This window comes from Xiphias gladius, chromosome 17 (assembly GCF_016859285.1).
Source record: "Xiphias gladius isolate SHS-SW01 ecotype Sanya breed wild chromosome 17, ASM1685928v1, whole genome shotgun sequence".
Lineage (NCBI taxonomy): Eukaryota > Metazoa > Chordata > Actinopteri > Istiophoriformes > Xiphiidae > Xiphias > Xiphias gladius.
The window spans coordinates 15605582-15626218 of NC_053416.1; the positions used below are offsets into that span (position 1 = coordinate 15605582).

General features: G+C 40.0%; 1 protein-coding gene across 1 annotated transcript; it reads left to right on the forward strand.

Moving 5' to 3' along the window:
• Positions 1-938: 938 nt before the first annotated feature.
• Positions 939-19690, forward strand: nectin1a (nectin cell adhesion molecule 1a). The gene is made up of 10 exons (XM_040151064.1): positions 939-1055; positions 11200-11312; positions 12800-13058; positions 14355-14472; positions 14919-15100; positions 15215-15332; positions 16632-16783; positions 16997-17129; positions 17254-17317; positions 19268-19690. Exons 1-10 carry the CDS (start codon positions 1004-1006, stop codon positions 19595-19597), a joined length of 1521 nt encoding a protein of 506 aa, XP_040006998.1. The 5' UTR covers positions 939-1003; the 3' UTR covers positions 19598-19690.
• The last annotated feature ends 947 nt before the right edge of the window (positions 19691-20637 follow it).

The following is a 20637-nucleotide window of genomic DNA, read 5'->3' on the forward strand; positions in this document are numbered from 1 at the left end:
TGTTAGACACAATGTTGTGTTATCTTTGAGATCCCTTAGACACATTTTACAGGATAAGCTCAGGGGGCTCTTTCTCCGTACAAAATGTCACGTGACCGCAGACGTCATCTAATTCGTAAAAAAACGGATTCAGGGTTGGTCTTTTTTTCCAACTCCAAAGACACGTGCTGCTCTGAGAGGGGAGTAAACAAAACAAACAATAGGGTGTTAAATCCAGAGCAAAAATGAAGCAGCTGGAAATCACAAATTATTAAATCATGCGCATGAATTTGTGTTCCTTCTCCACTACACCTCCAAGGCTCTGCTATTGTCCACGCATTTATAAGTCAGCAGGCGTTATAGATCAGGTGAATGCTCAAATCTCAGTTCCATTAGTGGATGGTGGCGTCAGGACTACAGACACAGCACAGGGGGCCCATAGTCACTGGGAGCTAATTCCTTTCTCGCTACGCCTCTGTCTGGGCCCCTAATTGCGTCCATTGAGTCGGCTCATGTAAAATAGCCTGACTGCGGCTTTTTTTTTTTTTTTTTCTAAATGTGAACACCAGCCGGCCGGCGGTTCGCTCAGGTCAGCCCTCGCACAGTGACAGATAGCTGTCGGTCGGGACTGGGGGTAGGCTATCTCGGAAATAATCTGCCCACGCGTTAAGCTGCTTTATCCCCGCCAAGCCGCAGCCGGACAGAGACTGCTGCAGCTCCGTCGAACCAGTCGGTGGGGCAGTCGGATCCAGAGTAGGGGAGAGAGAGAGAGAGAGAGAGAGAGAGAGAGAGAAAGTGGCACAAGGCGCGGAGACAAGTTGAAGGAACTGTTTCAGGCTGAGAGTTTGTGGCTCAGGGGGAGTGGGGGGAGCTCGGCTTGCCGTATACATGGAGACCTGACGGGACCCCTGACAGGCGGTCCTGAAGCTGAACAACGCTGCTGTGCGTTGAGTCCTGGAGGCAGGAGGCGGACAACAAGTGCACACCGGGAATTCAACCACAGCGAGAAGCTGGCAACGGTGGTATGGACAACACTGGATTTTGGATATTCCTGATAACAACCTGCGTTGTTCCAGGTAGGCTGCCCCCCCCCCCCAGCACCTGTTAAGTGATAATGGTATGACACCGTTGATATCAATCCAGGTGGAAGACCGATCACGGACGAGGCGATACACACACGGGGTAGAGGCTTATAGTAAAATCGCGCAAAAGAACAATGCCTTATCAGGATCATGTATCCAATATGTTGTACACTCAGTGCACAGTAAAGGGTAAACCCACCCAAACCCAGTCTGACAAAAATACGGAGGTAAATACAAAGCAGAAATCAGAGCGTAATAGTGATTAAGGCCAAATCAACTTTATTTACTCTCTTCATGTTCACAGCCATCTGTATCCTGTTTTGTTGTGAGCACGGCAGTTTAAACATTTTCTTGTTGTTGTTAGTTTCAGGCTATTGTTTTGGTCAATGACTTAATATTCATATAATAGCATCTTTTATCTATTTTTACATTAGTGTTGTATAGCATATGAGTGTTAATGTAAGCACTAACGTGTCATTTGACTTCTGTCATCTTCATTATCACCCTCATCATTATCTTCATTAAAGTAACAGTAATAAAATGAAAAAACAACAACAACAACAACACAGGTCACCAGTTTCTGATAAGTCACCCTTTACAAAGGGTATATAAGATGTATCGAATAGCTTTATTAATAACTAATAAATCATTTACTAATGTTACCAACGTACTTTAGGCGTAAGGTTCATTGAATTTCATGTTGTTTTCACTAATGGATGTTGTTATATTTGATGCTCAGCGTCCTAGTGTCAGTTTTGCTCCACTGAGTGCAACTTTGACAGTTTGGGAGCATCAAACTCCTTTCATCTTCATATCTTAATGATTGAATCCCTGAAACTAAATGAAATTACACCTGACCAGTGCAGAAGTCAAATCAGACCATTTCAGCAGACCGTTGTATTTTTCAGTCGGTCAAAACTTCACTGTGTCAAACTGAACTTGCCCGATGTCAGGAGGTACGCTGCTGTAATCAGACTAGGATGTGGCCGCTCCTGCAGATGGCATCCCCACATGTTACAGTGTTGTGTGTGTGTGTGTGTGTGTGTGTGTGTGTGTGTGTGTGCGTGTTTGTTTGAATGAATAGACTAACTCTCGCCTCGTTGTAACAGGTGCAGCGGTGTAATCACACTAAGATGGGGCCAAATATTCTGCCGGCATCAGAGTTGTGGCAGTGTTAAATAAAGGGGGGCAGTGGTGGTATACATATTATGTAATGACAAAAGCGATTGTGGTGGCATTTGCATGTGTTGAGCTGCGGTGACATCTGCTGTGATTGCTTTTTTCATTCGGTTAGTGATAAACCCTCCTTTGCCAGTTGAGCAGTAATTTGCTGGTGTGCACATACATGTGTTTATGTGTTACTGGCGAGTGTGAGGCCGCGCCATGTGTGTAGGATTGTCATGTTGAAGGACGGAGCAGTGGATTAAAGCTGCACAGGGAGCAGGAAGGGTGTAACAATATGATCGCTGCCAAGTCCCAGCCCGCTGACTGTTGCCGCAGCATGTCTGTCTTCTCTTGGCTGGAGTAGACTCAGACATCTCCGCAGGTCCGTTAGCTCCTTTAGGGTGCCACCAAGTTTATGCGAGTGCTGGCACTGATACGTTTTCCCCTTCGCATTAAAGTTTGCAATCCTTCTCCGCAGAAAGACACAGAAAAGGCTGACAGAGGCTGACTGACATCCTCATGAATTTTAGCATAATCCACTGTCTACAGCTGGAACACACAGACACTACCCCACAGAAATAATCCAGCACAAACACACAGCCCGTCTGTCCTCTGCCTTTTTTGTGTGCCTCTTTTGTGCACCCCTCTCTCCAGAGTCGGCCCATTTGAAGCGCCATTTTCTCCCTCATTGTCTCTCATTCAATTGATCTTCCTCCGCAGACATTTTCCTCATTTCTCTCCATCTCCTCTCCCTCTTGGGTTTACATTCTCCTCTCATGTCCTAAAACACAGATGCAGTAGCAACAGTCATCGTAATCCTGTGAGCTGCCTGCTGAACACCGGCCAAACGCACACTCCGCGTTCCCGTAGTGCCACAGAGATTACACGCCTACACAAACATGCACACATGTACACGCATGTGTGCGTGCACAAATACCAGTCAAAAACAATGAGAGATTATAATCAATTTAAAAGAAGTGTTTTCTCCATTTCAATCAGGCAAAAATGGAAGGGAGTACATATAATTTGGTAAAGTGGATGTCCAAAAGTCAGTTTCCATGTCGGTAAAGTTGTTGTTCTTTGCTGTCATGCTATGCAATCTGTTGACAGTTGCTATGTAAAACAATAGTATAGTCATAGGTAGTGGTATAGAGTAGTCATATCACAAACAAGTTTTTAGTTGGAGCATTTTGTGTCTGTGTATGTCAGTTGGTCTTCATTCTGCCTAAGATTTCCCTACATTGTAAGTCACAAGGCCAAAGACACAAACACAGTGTGTAATCCCAGATCAATCACAGATTTGATGCCCTAAAGATTAAACAGTTAATCTGTCCTCTTCTCTTTCTCTCTCTGTGTTTTTCATTTTCTCATCTGTCGCATGTGGTCAGTTTTTCAGTATCTGCAGCCTTCTTGTAGCTATGTGAAGGAAGCTGAGGGCAGATGTGGTTTGTTTAGTGCTTAAACATTGCAGTTAGTGTGATGATCTTTATTACCAGCACCACTGCAGACAATGATGTCACCCTCATACTTTTAATCTTAGACACGTACTTGTAAATACCTGAAATATTAACTTGTTGCCAGTGTGACAGCACAGTTAGGCATTTGATCTTATCTCTTCTTTTTCTTCCAATTTTCTATTAACGTTGGCTGCACTGTCTTCATAAATAAACTGATTTTATTCTATCATGTCAATTTAAAAGTAATGGCTAATCTTACAAACATAAGAGAAATTCAACTCCCTTCAAATCCCCCTTTTTATTATCTATCTTATGCGTACAACATTTTCAGATTGAAGCTACCCAATTTGAATCTATCAATAGTAAATGTTATGTCTGCTGATGTTATGGAGTATTTATGACCCTTAATGTGTTAGTCTCATAAAATTACTCTTTTATATTGGTCCTAACTATTTTTAGCCATGTTAGCAGCATGGCTCTATGAATGGCAATGTCCATCTGTGTGTGTCTGTGTCTAGACCACAGACGTATATTTTTTAAATGCTTTGAAATTTTGCATAGACATTCATGGTCCCCAGAGGATGAATCCTGCTGTCTTAGGTGTTTTTTCATCAGGCTGACATTTGTGGTTTTGAGTGAATTGTATTGGCAGCTTTTGGATGGATTGTCATGAAACTGGCTACACACATTCATGTCCACCTCACGAGGAACTGTTATAACTTTGGTCATCCCCTGGCTTTTCATCTTCGGGATGCTTTCATCTGCACCATCTTCAGGTCAAAACTTCAATTCGTCCATTACTCTGGTTTACGACCAAATACCTGCAAAACTAATGACATTCCAATCAGCTTCAGCTGTGCTTAGTGTGTGCATAAACACTGTGTATTTACTTGAATTTGTTTAATATTTTAACACTAATTAGTATTTAATGATAATAAGCAAATATTACTAAACTAAAGTGGTGAACATGGTAAACTTTCTAACTGCTCAACATCAACGTGTTAGCATTCTAATGTTAGCAATTGGTTCAAAGTAACACTGTGCTGAAGTACAGTTTTTGCTATCGCTACATAGCCAATGATAGCATTAACAGCTGTTTAGTTACCACTCTAGAAGAAACATTGCAGGTTCAGCATCAAATGTCTCCAGCGGTGGAAAGCTACACCAGTGTTAACTCTCGTTTTGCTTCTATTTCTATCACTTCTCTTCTTTTCCGCTGAATGTTGTTTCTTGCCCTCTGGGCAGCACTACATCTTCGTCCCCTCATGTTGGACTGAGGGCAGACTGGCCGCTACAGTGACTCTCTATCGCCTCTTGAGGTATTACAAGACAGGATGGGCCGGGGCTAGCTGGTTAGCATGCTGACTTCAGTGGGTATCTCTGCAACCCAATACATAGACGTATTTGATGTAACGTTATTTCTTAACATTCTGTTGATCATCTTAGTTAATTTTGAATGTTCTAAACTAAAATACTTATAGCACCTTTAAGGTGCCCTTTAGGTTGTTTCTAGGATTAAATCATTTATATCACTGTATTAGAAATTTTAATCATGATTTTGTAATAGCAATTCTTTTTAATTCTGATATTGTGGCAAAACATTTTTTCAACTTCTCTTATATTGCTCATCTGTAGCTCATTCTTATTACTGCCTATCTTGGCAAGAAAACTCTATCCTAGTGAGACTCTACTTAAATACAGGTTAAATAGAACATTTAAAAATTGTATTTTAGCTTACATTTTACCGGTGTATGCTGACAAGTGTAAATGCTTTACCAACAGCCACCAGTGAGTGTGTGGAAATAATGAAGCGATAAAACATTTTTTCCCATATTTTTTCATAATGACCTACTGCAACACCTGCCACTGTCTCCCTTTTGAACTGTCATACATACAACAAAAAGGTTAAAAGTAGATTGTCACATAATGAGTTTGAGGAAAGATGGAGGATATCCATTCAGGATATGAACACATAGCCCAGCTCCATGCTGCAATGCTCTTGCTGTTCTTACATGCTACACATTCAAGTGTGAAACAGTATTGCCATTGTTTTCTTACGTTCCCATAGTCGTCTTTTGCCTGTGTGCTGCTGTTTATGGATTATTGTCAGGAGGACTGGTGAGATCATTTCCTATAGTCTAAACAAAAGAAGAATGCGAATGGACCCAGCAGAAAAGAGGAAGGCGGGAGATATGTGGGGCAAACAAGATATAAAAGTGCGTGTGTGTGTGTGTGTGTGTTTGTGTGCGTGTGTGTGTCAGAGAGGTATAGGCTCTCTTTCTGCTCTGCCCTCACCTAAAGCCCCTAATCAGCTCAGCTACAGAGCTCAGCGGGGGGGGGGCTCTGAGTGGGCTTGAAGGATAATGTTTAGAAAAGTGAAAGGTATTTTATCTCCCTAATACAAGGCAGAACTGAAATTACAAACTTACTCGTTAATGAGGCCTTTCTGTATTTACCCTGCGTGTTTTATGTGTTTTCATTAAATAAACACTTAGTGTATTTGGATGGAGGATTGCAGAGTATTAATGCACCACAGACTTCTTTGCAGAAGACTGTCTCTTTTACTGTAAAGACACAGTTGGACACTTTGGGAAATACATCTATTTGCTTTCTTGCCGAGAGTTAGATTGGGAGATTGATACCACTCTCATATCTGTATGGTTATTGTGAAACTACCTTGAACAGCTTCTTAGCTTATCTTAGCATAAAGACTGGAAACAGGGAAACAGGTAGCCTGGTTCTGACTATTTCTTGACCAGGAGCAGTGACCTCCTTAAAACCGATGGAGACTTCAGGAAGTCCCCACTCCGAGAAGTAGTCCAACACATTATCCCCTCATAAAAACACTACTGGTTTTTATACTTCTAGGTATAACTTGTTCATTTTTGAGCTTGAAAAGGTTTAGTTAACGCTGCACGGAGCCAGGCTAGCTATTTCCCCGTTTCAGGTCTTCATACATCAGTCCTCTCAGCATACAGTATTTCTTAAAATGTTGGCCTATTCCTTCAACATGTCTCATACAATTCATCCACCAGAGATATAGAAAATTGTCCTCCAACACATACTGAACATTGTCCAGATTCTTGTCAATGATTTACCATAACGGGTTCAGTGGAGTGTTTTACATGTAATTTGACATTTTGCTGTTTGGATGATGAAAATAAATCTACACAGACATGATGCATTTAATAAAGAGTTTGTTTGATCTAAATATTAGATGTCTTGGAAGAATATTGCAGATTATTACGTTGATAAAAGGCTGACCCTGATGAAATTGAGCTTAAAAATGATCACAGAAACTTCCACAAAACAGCAGATATTCTCTCTGTTAAATTCTCAGCGTAACATGAATCACATTAACAGTTAAACTACTACAGGTCGTCTTCATAGGTGATGGAGGTGCAAAAACACACAAACACATTTGTAAGGACTGAATCCACAATTTTTCAGCAAAAACATTTTGTGCTTGTGAGCTGTCCATATCTATAACAGCAAATGGGCCACAAACTCTCTGATGCACTTTAAAATCCTAAATGCTGTAATCTACGCCCACTGCTGGCCTTCTTCCCTCAAAGTGACCCATACAAACACACACCACAGGTTATGAAAGTGGGCATGTCGGGCACAATGAACTGCGGCTCTAATACAAAACTATTAAACTTATCAATATAACAAAACACATATGGCTCAGGCTGTACTTGTCATTATGTGATGATGTTAGTTATACTTTTGAGGACTGATGTCAGCAGTGCAGATGGGTCTTAAGGGGTCTGTCTGTATTTCTAAGCTTGTTTGCATGCACAGATTATGCAAATTTGTACCATGTACTAAATGCATTTTTGCATATTAAATGTTTTTTCTGTAGATTTTTATTTAAAAAAAACAACAAACAAAAATACAGAATGAATACTCTCTCTAATCATCTTAGTCTAATTGAGGCTTTGTTTTCGTGTTTCGAGTTATTAAGTGATAGGAAACTAGGTAAGCACTAACATGCTTTGCCTTTTCTCTGTGAATCTGGTCATTGAGTGTCTGATAAATCTGTTTAAAATAAACCTCCAGATTCAGTCTTCCATCAGTCAAATTTGAATTTTTGTGATTTTGAAAGAGATATGGATTTTATAGTTCAATGTAACCTATGAAACCAGTGAAATAATCAACATATTCTTTCTAATTTTGCAGGTCTTAGGTGGACGCAAAGCAAACTTGCAGTTTTAAGAATGCAGAGTGACATTCAAGCTCCATAGAATAAACAGTATTGTCTCTAGCATACTATATTTACTTATTTACTGTAGTCAGAACGAAACTTCAAGTGAAACAGTAAAAGAAAAATACCTTTAATTCATTGCAATTTATAACCCCCCTGTATAGTCTTGTGAGGATGTTACTGTTGTTGAATTCGGTCCAGACCTCTCCTGGTTTATGGGACACTGAATTACATAAATCCCTCTGCTTGCTCAGAGGCATTTGAGAATTTGCAAAGACCTTGATTCTTCACTGTATTTCAGCGCTGATTGGCTTTCTGTTCTTGCACAGGCTCATTCTGTGGGTGACCTTTATTCGGTTCATTGTTGAAGGATTTTTCTTATGTCATTCAGTAATATGATGCCATTTCTAACATTAGATTTCCAAGACCCCTTCTGCACTCCCCAGCAGGTCCCGGTCTACAGATCTGAATCTAAATGAACTCCTGCTCTCTATTACAGAAAGAAGCGCTTAAAACTACGGAAATTTAGACTACTGTTGATCTCCTGTTTCACTGGCCAACTTTTTTTTTGTTTTTGCAAGCATTATTTTGTGGTTAACAACCTCGTCAAAGGGGTGAACAGCTTTAGTTTTGAGGTCTGGCCTGTCAGCCTGGGGTGTTTTATGATTAGCCGTCTCTGTCATAGAGGCTAGACTGCACCGATCAATACTCCTCCATTAACATGGAAATATTGGACTACATAAATGAACCGTGAACTATGGCACCTCATTATATCTGTTTTTTTTTTTCAAATTCAATATTTCAAACATGGAAATCACCCCTGGGTATGAGTTAGATTCACACTGTGTAATTCAGCAACATAACATACATAATAATATTTCCAGTTGCCTGGCTTTTGGCATTAAATGTTTGAGAAAGTTAAAAGTAACCAGCTGAAGTAAAGTTTTTGAAGGTAAACGATACCCTTTCAAATTTCATTTTTGTGACTAACCCCAAGGCATCCATTTATTGAGAAACATTTCCTAAATAAAGTGACAGCCTTTTTCCTGCTTTTTCAGATACATATTACTCTATATTTGCAACCCCGTTTACGTTACCAAAACTAATGGGACCACCAGGCTGCTCGTTGGGATAATTTTAGTGCTTTATCTAAAGAGGATGCCCAACACAGTAGATCTTGGGGGGCAAAAAGAGCTCTCACAATCCTCTTGTTTGTGAGGTGAATGTGTAACATTGATTTTATGTTGCAAAGCTTTATTTTAGCTTTATGAGTCAGCATTTACCAGTTTTCAAGTAAAAGTTTCAAGTTAGAGGTCTGATGAAAAATAGGATTTAAAAGGGATATTTTCTGCTTATAAACAAACAAACAAAAAATACAAAAAGTAAACAGAAGTCAGTACATTTCAAGTACATGTGGTGAGAATATTTTATCTTAAAGAACTTCCAGGCAAAGTTATACTTCTTATAACTTGGAAGTGTTTCACATGTCTGATGGTATTTTTCTCTCATCAGCACTTACACCATGTGAGTGCTGCCCCAGTAAAAAGGAGAAGGGATTTTAAACAGATTAACTCTAAAAATAAAAGGATTTCTTCTTTAAAAGTTTGTAAAGATCAATAAATATTAATGGTAAGACTGGATATGTTCAAAGATTGCTGATTGTTACTAACTGAGGTACAATGAGGCATATTGAGAATGAAAGGTCCCTTTGTATGTGTGTGTGTGTGTGTGTGTGTGTGTGTGTGTGTGTGTGTGTGTGTGTGTGTGTGTGTGTGTGTGTGTGTGTGTGTGTGTGTGTGTGATAATAATAATAACATCAGGGGCACTTTAACATTACTGTAGGCTCCAGGGCTATGGATGTATTCTTAAATTGTGTTTTTAATCATTACAGATGTTACTTGATACACGGTCATTTGCAGGGGTGGAAAGAGTACTGGAAAATTGTATTCAAGTAAAAGTACTGTGACGTAGAAGATATTTTACTCAAGTGAAAGTAAAATTACTTGTGTACAAATGTACTCAGACAAAAGTACTAATGACGAATGATATGCATTGGTATTTCAATGTATACACGCCGTTCCCAGCTCTTAAGCTACATAAATCAAATAGCCTGCCAGTTCTTATAGAATATATGCAGAATTGAGCAACAGAAAAGGTGGAGATGTGAAAACCACATAAATTCCACAGCAGCTGCAGTAGACACCCAGGCAGACAAGATGCTGTATTATTGATGATCTCCTCTGTATAGTGAGTTACAACCAATGACAATATAAAGGTAGACGAAATGTTTCCGCTTCCTCTTCCACTTTACAAAAATGAAGCCAAAATATCCCTGATATGGGCACTGCCATCTTGCTTTGGTGTCGTCATTTGGAGATCGAGATGTTTATGCTTCACTTTTGGGGAGCTGAAATTACTGATTTTTAAAAATACTCCAAAGAGTACAATAACACACACAAAAAAAACAACTTTTTTACAGTAACGAGAGTAAATGTAACTCCTTACTTCCACACCAGGTCATTACTGTTACTGATCTGTGTCTACAGTGCTTCTAGTGGTTTACAGTTTGCGGTTGTGAAAGAATGCATTTTGCACCATGAGTAAAATTATGTGCATGGTTAGTACCTCGCCTCCAGTATAGATGCACCAGAGCATTTTGCATGATGATGACAAGCCTGCCTGGTCGGGCCTCCAAACAGCCAAGGGGCCTCGTGAAACAGACAAAAATAACATTAAGCTCATATCTTGTGAGGCCCCTGGTTGGAGGCCGGGGGCTCAAGCTCTGGTAAGCCTGTGCATTAAGGCGCCAGTGAATTATATGTGTGTATGAGAGGGAGAGCGGCCATTGCTGTGAGCTGTTTTTTTCAGTGTAGCATCGTTGTTCTCGATCCTGCATCATGAATAAGAATAATTTTATTCTTTATAAACCGGCCAGATTAAATATGATGTTACTTACAATTTATCTGACACACACAGGTAAATACACGTGACTCATGTCCACTCAGGAAGTGGGTGTGGCTCTGCTGTGGATTTGTTAAAGGGGATCAGTAAGTCAGTGGGAACCGTAACTAAACAAATCGTGCTTATTTATACCTCACTCTAATCCACAACCTTTGACTTCAGCGCACCTCTCACGCTGCTAAAATGTATCACCTTTGACAGCGCAGCTCAACATGCTGAGCTGATTGTGAAAAGCTTAGAGCATGCCAGTCTGACGCTGCCAACATGTGTGTGTATGTGCATTTGTGTGTGTGTGCCCAGTCTAGGTGAAAGTGTTTTCATGTCCTTAACGCTTGTGTGTCTTCTCCAGGAATAAATGGTCAGACTGTGGAAATGGATGATGGGAAGTCGGGGTATGTTGGCTCAAAGGTGGATCTCCGCTGCCGGTTCATCAACAGCTCCCCGCCCGTCAAAATCTCCCAGGTGTTCAGTCGTCGTCCTGCGCATGTCGAGGCGCAAACTCACAAAAGCAAATAATACCATTCACACCCAGAACACGCCATCCAAATTCCAGATATATCAGCATAAACTTTGTCTGTGTGTTTATCTGCAGTTAAGTAATCTGGTTATTTACAGCCTTTTGCAGAACCTGATTTCTTAAACATCCTGTGATGAACCCACTTTACTTAATCGGGTCAAGAAATTAGGAGAAACCCAGTGAACACAGCTACATTTTTGCAGGACAAACCTGATTTCTTGTGAATGTTTGTACTTAATTTGAACAAAGCCTTCAAGCAGGGAAAGAATCCGCACTGAAGGTAACGGCGGTAAGGAGGGATGGAAGGAACCATCCGACTGAAGCTCTATGTCCTGGCAAAAAAAACAGTCAGTACATGTTCAGAAGGTGATGTCCTGACAATGGTCCTGTGACTGAAACATTCACTTTTCCTTCACAGTTTTCATACTTTGTCACTTTTTGGATGTGTAATAGACTGATCATTTTTTGGACCTGAAGAGCCTCTTCAAGTGGTTTGTCAGTGTGCAGGCCTATATTCAAAAATGATAACCTTTTCAAATTGCCTATTTTAATTATTGTAAACACTGATCACATTTAGATTACAGCAGACATGTTACAGGAAACAAAAACAGGTTGAAATGTGTCTACACTTCAAATTCTTGCTCATTCAGAGGATACTTAAAAAGCAGAAGAAGCTTGGGAAATAATGCAAAGAAATATTGTTCAAATTTGACGCATGCATGTCAAATTTGATACAGAATGGCCTGTATCACCAGTTTTGCATTTGAAATCAATTTTAAGGAACAGTATTTTTTCCTGTTTTAGCCAATTGACTACAAATCCCATGTAGTTTATAGTACATTTGCAGAAGCAAAAGTTCTCAGACTGATTTCCCATCTTCTAGGCCATTTGCAGTGAATTATCGTCAGGCATTCAAATTAATTAAGAGTTTTCAAGACAGTCCTCGCTATGAAATGCATTGCCACTTATCAGTGATGTAACACTGTAAGACATTGTAAGCTGTTTTTGTCCCAAACCGAATAAAAAATAAAGTAAAGATTGTTCTATGTGAGTAGGATGTCAATCTAAAAACTTGTAGATGTCTTTTAAAGCGTCCTTGGATTTGCTTTGGTTATTGATGATGACCAAAGTGACGTAAAATATAAACAAGGTTTCCATGTAGTAATGAGCTAAAATCACCAGTATCATTTGGTATTACTCCACACATCACAGGGGACTTTTGTGTTTGCATGCCCTGATACGTTTCACATTCATTATTCATCTATTTTATTTATTGTTCTCATTATTATTTAAGTAATATAACTGATTCAGATTCTGTGGCTCATCCAAGACCTTCTACACTTTAGCAGTACTACACACCCCCCAGGTCAGACTAGACACCTCCTTACCCCGTCATTGACTCCTTCCATTCCGTCTATCATTCTTTCGCAAGGTAACATGGCAGAAACTGGTGAACGGCACCAAGCAGAATGTGGCGATCGCCAACCCCTCCCTGGGTGTGTCCGTGGCCCCACCCTACAGGGACCGTGTCACCTTCAAGAACGCGGCAGTGAGGCGACGAACTCCGACCCTTGAGGACACCACCATCACCTTCTCCTCGCTCCGCCTCTCTGACGAGTCCACCTACATCTGTGAATACACCACGTTCCCCGCAGGGAACCGAGAGAACACCGTTAACCTCACTGTCTACGGTAAGCCAGATGTGTGATGATCTGAGCTTCAAGTAAGCTACAGATGGGTCGTCACTTTCACATATGACAGAGGCTGTTAAATGTGAATTTTTTAAATGGTATATAATTATATAGCATGAACCATTGCCATGTACCACAGCATTCATTGCCTAATCTAATTTTGCAATGTCCGTCCCTAGATGGGCCTTATAAATAAATAAAACTCAACAGTAATATACTTAATTAGATTACAAAACACAAAACTCAATAAGAAAATACATACAAGACATCCCTCTTCCCTTGTTTGCTGTCTTTCTCTTTACTACTGAAAAAAGAGACCTTTTAAAAAAAGAAAATACACACAAAACAACAGTAGACACAAACAATGATACACTAAGAGTACCGAGTTGCAGGTTTGACGCATTACAATTTTTATGAACAATGTTGTTGAGTGTTTGTGTTATTCTTGACTTTAGAAACTGTACTTTCACAAACAGAGAACTGTAACGTCAAAACACAACTGGATGTTTTTACATTTCAGTTTTTGTACGAGTTAAACAAACGAGACATAATGTGATAATTAGTGAGTTTCAGAGATGTTGGTAGGATTTTGTTACCTTTGGACAGAGCTTGACTAGCTGTCCCCCCTTTATGCTAAGGCAAGCCTGCCGTCTCCTTATTTCCCCAAATGTCACTGGTAGTCCTCACTGATTTAGGAGTTGTCTATTTTAACGAGTTTGACCAGTTCAGGGTTTATTTGTTGACAAACTACTGTTTCCGAGGTCAATAATGACCTTTCACACACATCAAAAAACTGTATACTGTTTTCTGAATGCAGAAATATTCTGATTTTGGTTTGGGTAGAAAACACTTTTTTTTCACATTTTTTGCTGAATTTTGTAATTGTAAGTTGTATCGAAAATTAGCCAACAATGTGAAAATATAATTTTTTAAAAACTTAATTGTTGTTATTTCACCTTTTAATATCAGACTTATGTCTTAATTGCATGGGATGAATATTACCTGTGGATATAAATAATGAAGTGGTCTTTTGTAAAATCTTGGCCTTACTGCTGTTTCCACTGGCTTTTTCAGAAAACAGCTTTGTTGTCTGCAAATGCATCTTGTAAAACAGCATTTGGGTGGTGATTTATTGATGAGGTCACTGCTGCTCATATTTACTGCAAAGTCAGGCTTAAATGTTTCACCTGTCAGCACCTGGGGTGGGCTGTAAGAAGTTACATATTATACTATATTATCATGCCGTAAAAACATCCTCGATGCTTTAGTTCATTTTCATGTTCATTACTCCCTCAGTTCGCCCAACAACTCAGATGAGTCTGTCCACACCGACACTGGTGGCTCGTTCGTCCAAACTGAAAACACCGGTGGCCACCTGCATCTCTGCCAATGGAAAACCACCTGGTACCATCAGGTGTGTGATTTAGTGAAAGATGAAGAGTGTTTTCCCTCTCTCACACTCCCGTTGCAGACGCTGAGTTTTTACTACAGCACGTGATGCGGTTAACATTGCGACAACACCGTCGTAGATGTTTTAATCCCACTAGACTACAAACCGGCCTACCAATTTGTAGTCTAGTGGGATTAAAACATCTCACACTTTGAGAAATGTTTCTTCTCTTCTTAAATTCAGGTTAGCGATGCTTCACTGTTACTAATAAAACAAGTCAGTCTCTCACATCTGCATGCCTCCCTCTTTTTAAATTTTATATCTTCTTCTTCTTCCTCTTGTACTGTATGTGCACTTCCACCACACACCCATAGATGAAACCGCTGCCTTCTGTTTAGTGTAGAAACATATACATGTATACATCTACGTACGTCTGTGCTGTGACACTGATTTCTCGGTGGTGCGGGCAGGTGGGAGACGAGGGTGCCGGGGGAAGTGACCACTCGAGAGTACAGAAACTCAGACGGGACTTTCACTATTCAAAGTGACTACATTTTGGTGCCCAGCAGAGAAAAACACAAGGAGACGCTCACCTGTGTAACCACCTACAACGAGGAGGTCTTCACGGACAGTGTCACCCTCGATATTCAGTGTAAGTCTCTCTCATATGTAAACAATAACCACATAACTAGACGGTTCAAAAATAAGGCAGTGAATCTTACAGGCTTTGTTTTTGTTATTTTGTATGTGCCTGTGTGTGTACCAGATGAGCCAGAGGTTTCAGTGGACGGGTTTGATGGAAACTGGTATCTGAATCGAGAGAACGTCCAGCTGAGCTGCCAGGCTGATGCCAACCCAGCCGTCTCTCTGTATCAGTGGAGACTGTGAGTACAACTCTGTCTGCTCCTGTTTCACTCACATTTGCCGTTTCTTACACAGTGTCACACAACTGTTGTCCAGTGCACCATGCTAAATTCACCAAATGTTCTCGGCCATCTTGCCCCCATCAGGGTGCTGTCTGAGGCTGTTTGCTGTTTCCTTATATAGAATACACTGAGCTGTCGTGGCTGCTATATCACCACAGATACCAGATACTGCATTCAAAACATTACAATAATCCTTCTCTTCAAAAATACTATTTACACTATACCATTGCCCTTAGTTGATACAAAAATTGCAAAAAAAAAACCCCCATCTATCATAAATACAGATTATAACATTGCAATAAACCTTTGACAACATTCTGTAACAAATACACTTTTTCATCTTAACCCATTGATGGGTGAAAATCTATTTTTAACACAAGTAGCCAAAATGTGACTACAAGTTCAAAACAAAGTGTCTTGAAATCACCACCATCACTTAACGTTTACGACTAACCCTCATAATTTCAGTCTTTTGATAATAATTTCAAAGTGCATCCACATCTGAACTTAACATGTCCACCCAAGAACTTCATTTTCAACAGCTGTCGGTGACAGCTCAAAGTACTGCATACATAGGAAAACGGAAACAGCGTCAGGCACCACCCTGATGAAGGCAAGACAGACCAAAAGGCTGAATACAGCATGGCGTACTGGAGAAGCGTTGTGATACTGACAGAGAGAAACTATCCTATTAAATAGATCAAGGAGGTTGTGAAGTGTCTTTGTTGTCTTTTTCTTTTCTAAGTGCCAAAAAAAATACACATAAATTAGTAAACAACACACCTTTTTTCTTTCTTTTTTGTGTGATGTTAATATTGTATTTGCCTCTATCATTTAATTATATCATCATATACGAAGGGCTTATTGTTCTGTCATTGGCGTATTTGAATATACTGTATATTACACTTACACTCCAAGAACGGAGAGTTTGGAGTTGGGCATGTGTAACTTGTTCATCCGAACTTTCAGCCCTTTTGTCTATGTTGTCTGTTCTGTCAATACTGTCTGGTTGAAATTGGATACATGAAGGAATGAAGTGTTCAAAAAGCTTCATTTGGAATCGAGAGAATTTCCCCCCAAAAATTCCTCTGTATTTTTCTTCTTTTCATGTGGAATTTGTGCAAAATTCACTTCAAGGTCGCAAACGTTCAGAGCACTGCATCTTCAAGTCTGGACAAAATGTCGACTGGAGAGACTCCTAGTTTCACAACTTGTGTGCGTGTGTTTTTTAAGTTTGATTTTCTTGATGTTCTGCAGGATTAATGGCTCTGTACCGAGCAATGCTGAGATCCGAGACAACGTCCTTACCTTTAAAGGACCGGTCACATATGACCTGCAGGGTACCTATGTGTGTGATGCAACCAACAGCATCGGGACACGATCGGGCTCTGTGGAGGTCAGCATTATAGGTATGTTTACCTGAGGTCTGGGGTCATTTGATTTGCATGGTAAGAGCAACTTAAAAAATGGAACAAGCATTCCTGCTACTATTACTACTTCTAATCCTGCTACTGCTTTGTACTCTAATTTTCTAGGCATTTGCGTTTTTCCTGCTTGACTTTTAGTGTACCTCCAGTGTTTGTTTGAATTCTTATTGACGTGTCTGTGTGTTTTCTCTGTAGAAAAGCCACTGCCGCAGATCGCAACAGGTGATGTCATCAGTGTAATCGCCTTGTTACTGGCTGCTGGAGTGCTCATGGGCATTACTATCACGGTGCTGGTGCTCAAATTAAGAAGTAGGAAAGACAGCTCCTCGTACGTAAACAGTCCGTTATCCCTCCTTCCCTTTGCTTCACATGCTTGTTTGTCCCGACATGGTTCGTGTCCTCTATTACAGCCCTCATCACCATTCTTTTATTCTCTCTTCCTCCTTGATCAGAAATGGTTCCCCGTCCAGAAAACTGTCCCAGCCGATAAGGAAAAGACCAGGAGATGATATCCAGGTGCATTTTGTGTTGTGTTTGCAATTTACATATCACATGGTCAAAGGGATGGCTGTGTGCTTAAGTCCAAAATTTATTTTCCTAAGTTTTTATAAAATTTTTGTGGGTATTTCTTTGGCATGTCCACACTACCTGGTATTCCTGAAAGTAAGTTATAATTGTAGATAATAATGTAGTTTACAATAGAATTAATGCTGTAATGCTACTACTGGCTGGCTGACGATAGTGCAGTCATAGGCAGCTGATGTAAAATAATACATAAAGCTGCTACTAGAGAAAACAACTCTGTCCATACAGGACTTTGCAGCACTAAGGATCTCAGTTCATTGAGTGCACATTAAACAGTTACCAACTACAATAAATACAAACAGTGATTTCATGGTCATCGCTGGATTATCCAGTAAAATTGGTGCTGTATATATAGAATTATTACATCAAATTAAGATGACTATCACATGCTGATGGTCTTTGATGCCAGATACAATATACCTACAATATTTTACTTTGTTTCATGTATTTAATCTGTGATGCAGTTAATAAAATACCTTTTAGTGCCATTTATGACTTTTATATTTTCTTTTATATGAATTTAAACTACTCTCTGGTATCCTCATATTTTGTGCCCTGCCACCATGTTTTTTTTTGTTTTGTTTTTTTGCAAAGGATTTCATATTCAGTGTTGTGCACACCCAGACAGGTGTTTTCAACCATTCCAGCTGATTATATATCTGCTCAGTTTGAAGTTGGTGACAGGGATAAAGGTATTATTCATCCATCCCAAAAGGGAGTGAAGGGGATGTCAATCAAAAATAATCTTTACATGCCCACACACTTCTGACCTTTTTTCAGTACTGAAAAAAGGTCTAATCAGTCTAAATAAATGAAAACACCTACGTGGGTGCACCATGGGTCATTAATACCACTCAGAGACATAAACATATTTGCTAATACTTGAATTAACAGGCTTATTACCACAACTTCACTAACATAACCTGTGCTTTTATCACACAATTTGCTTCAGATCAGCCTTGATTTATGTAGATACACAACACTCAGGTTGTTGTTCCAGTGTTCTTTTTGTGGAACTTACAGGAGGCACAGTACTTTGTTATGTATCATGTATAGGAATGCATGTACGTAAGGGTTCGTCACAACAACTTTTATAACTGGGAAATTCTGGACCAAAATCACTTTATTTGCTTGTGGTGCTTTGCATGAATGTTAATTTGCGGCATTCACCCGTTCCAAACCATCTTGACAGTACTGACCTTTCGGGGGAGGCACAGGGGAAGAGAGAGGCGCAAAGTACAAGATGGAGGAAAATATCAAAGTAGCTGTGTGCTGCACAGCTTTTTCTTAATGGCCTAACGTCTCTTCTTCCTTCCTTATTGTATCAATTTTTGTCACAAATGAAAGTAACAAAAGAAAAGAAAATAAACACGTCACATATTATGTGAGAATGCTCGGATGAAGAGTCTGTTTACAGTTTACCCACTGAAATGTGTTATGTTTATCCTTGGGGTCAAACACACTGAAAAGCTGATTTTTTGGAAATTTTTAACAACTGCATTGTTAGCATCCACGTTTCCGTGCTAGCAGTGTTCTTCTTCCCTTTCTCTGTTGGCAAAAATGGCTGCAATTCTTGGCACGTTACTGCTACCTGTCGATCAGCGGAATGGCGTGAAACCTCTGGCAGGAAGGTGTATATTGTGTCACCCATGTGCTCGTGGGCGCACATTCGCGTCCTCACGAGCTTGATGGGAACAAACAATAGGGGACCCGCTCATAAAAACATTGCTCCCTAGAATTACTATGAGGTCAGAAACTCCAAAGTACATACTATATGTACTGTATGTATGTATAGCATATCCAGTACACCCCGGTTGTAGAGTGTGTGTATAGTTTCTAATTTGGATATGTCTTTAATGTACGTCTCTCCTTTCTCCACAGCATTCAGGACGGTTTTATGAAGAGCTTCCAAACACAGCGGACTATGTGAGCTACAGACTGGCCTGTAACAAGGAGGACTACCCAGAGCCCTACTCCCCTCCCATCAACCCTCCTCTCTCATTTCTGCCCCAGCACCCCTACCACTCCTCACAACCAACCACTGCAACCAGCAGCAGCAGCAGCAGCAGCAGCACCACCACCACGTCAAAAAACACCTTCTCTCCTCCTTCACACACCACGGCCATCTTTAAATACCCTTCAGTACCGGGCCTGTCTTCTCCTCCCCCAGGAGTGGCAGCGTACACTTTTCCCAAAGAGCAGTATGTCTGAACCGACATCTCGTCACAAACTCAAACCTCTCCAGTGAGTTCAGATGGAACGACCCGACTCAAACCCGATCTTTTCCTAAGAGGAGGCTGGAAAAGTATATTGAACCCTGGACTATCAGGAGTTGTCTCTGCTCTCTCTGCACCATTGTGGAGGGCTCTGGAGGTCAAAGGACAATGCAGCTTTTGTTGTTGGACTTGGAATTCAGTCTAATTTTGAAACATTTTCTCTTTTGTCCTGTCTTTTATTGTGGTATCTGTTCTTTGAAAAGGGAAGATTGTTAAAACATATTTCCAAGTTTTGCCAGCGAGTTTAAGTTTTATGTTGAGGAAGGCCAAGTTAAAGATGATTGGACTTTCAGTGGAAAATGTTTATATTGCTTGGATGTATTACATTTGATTGGAAAATTCTTCAGACCGAATGGATGGGATTATTTCTTGATATTCGATGTGGCTGACTCATTACTTTATCCTCTATGGTGTCATTTTGTAAAAAAAAAACGTACAAAAAAAAAAAAATGTTACTTTCATACTCTATCTCTAAAGGCCACTCTCTCTTTATCCTGCTGTACACTGACAATCCCTTTACTGAGGAGCAGCAGACCTCACCTTTTGGTTTTACCTTCTGTCCTGATGTAATACTTTTATTGTGCTTGTATTTTGTATCATTTATGTTTTTCTTTGCAAAGAAAAAAAACAAAATTTTATTTACTGAAAACATTTTATCGATTTATGAAATTTATGTTTTTATTTGTGGTATCTGTGGGTTTTAGTATTCATTGACACTGGCTGTTGGATGAACCTTGAATTTCTAGCATTTAAATAAAGATGATCGTGTAAACTTTGATCAGTGGTGTAAACTACTCTGGAAACTGGAAGCTCTCTTTACTCTAAATAGTAGAAGTCTAATATTTTATTCAGGGCCAGCATTCAGATGTTCACTAGGAAATATGGATTAACAATAAAAAGTCTACTCTACGATTTTCACCAAAAATGATTTAGATTATTTCTGGTGGAAATTTTATCAAAGACATCTCTGTCAAA

Coding starts and splice junctions, on each gene's coding strand:
- nectin1a (XM_040151064.1), top strand. CDS start 1,004: ATGGACAACACTGGATTTTGGATATTCCTGATAACAACCTGCGTTGTT. Junction 1,056..11,199: donor AACAACCTGCGTTGTTCCAG/GTAGGCTGCCCC, acceptor TGTCTTCTCCAG/GAATAAATGGTCAGACTGTG. Junction 15,333..16,631: donor TCTCTGTATCAGTGGAGACT/GTGAGTACAACT, acceptor GATGTTCTGCAG/GATTAATGGCTCTGTACCGA.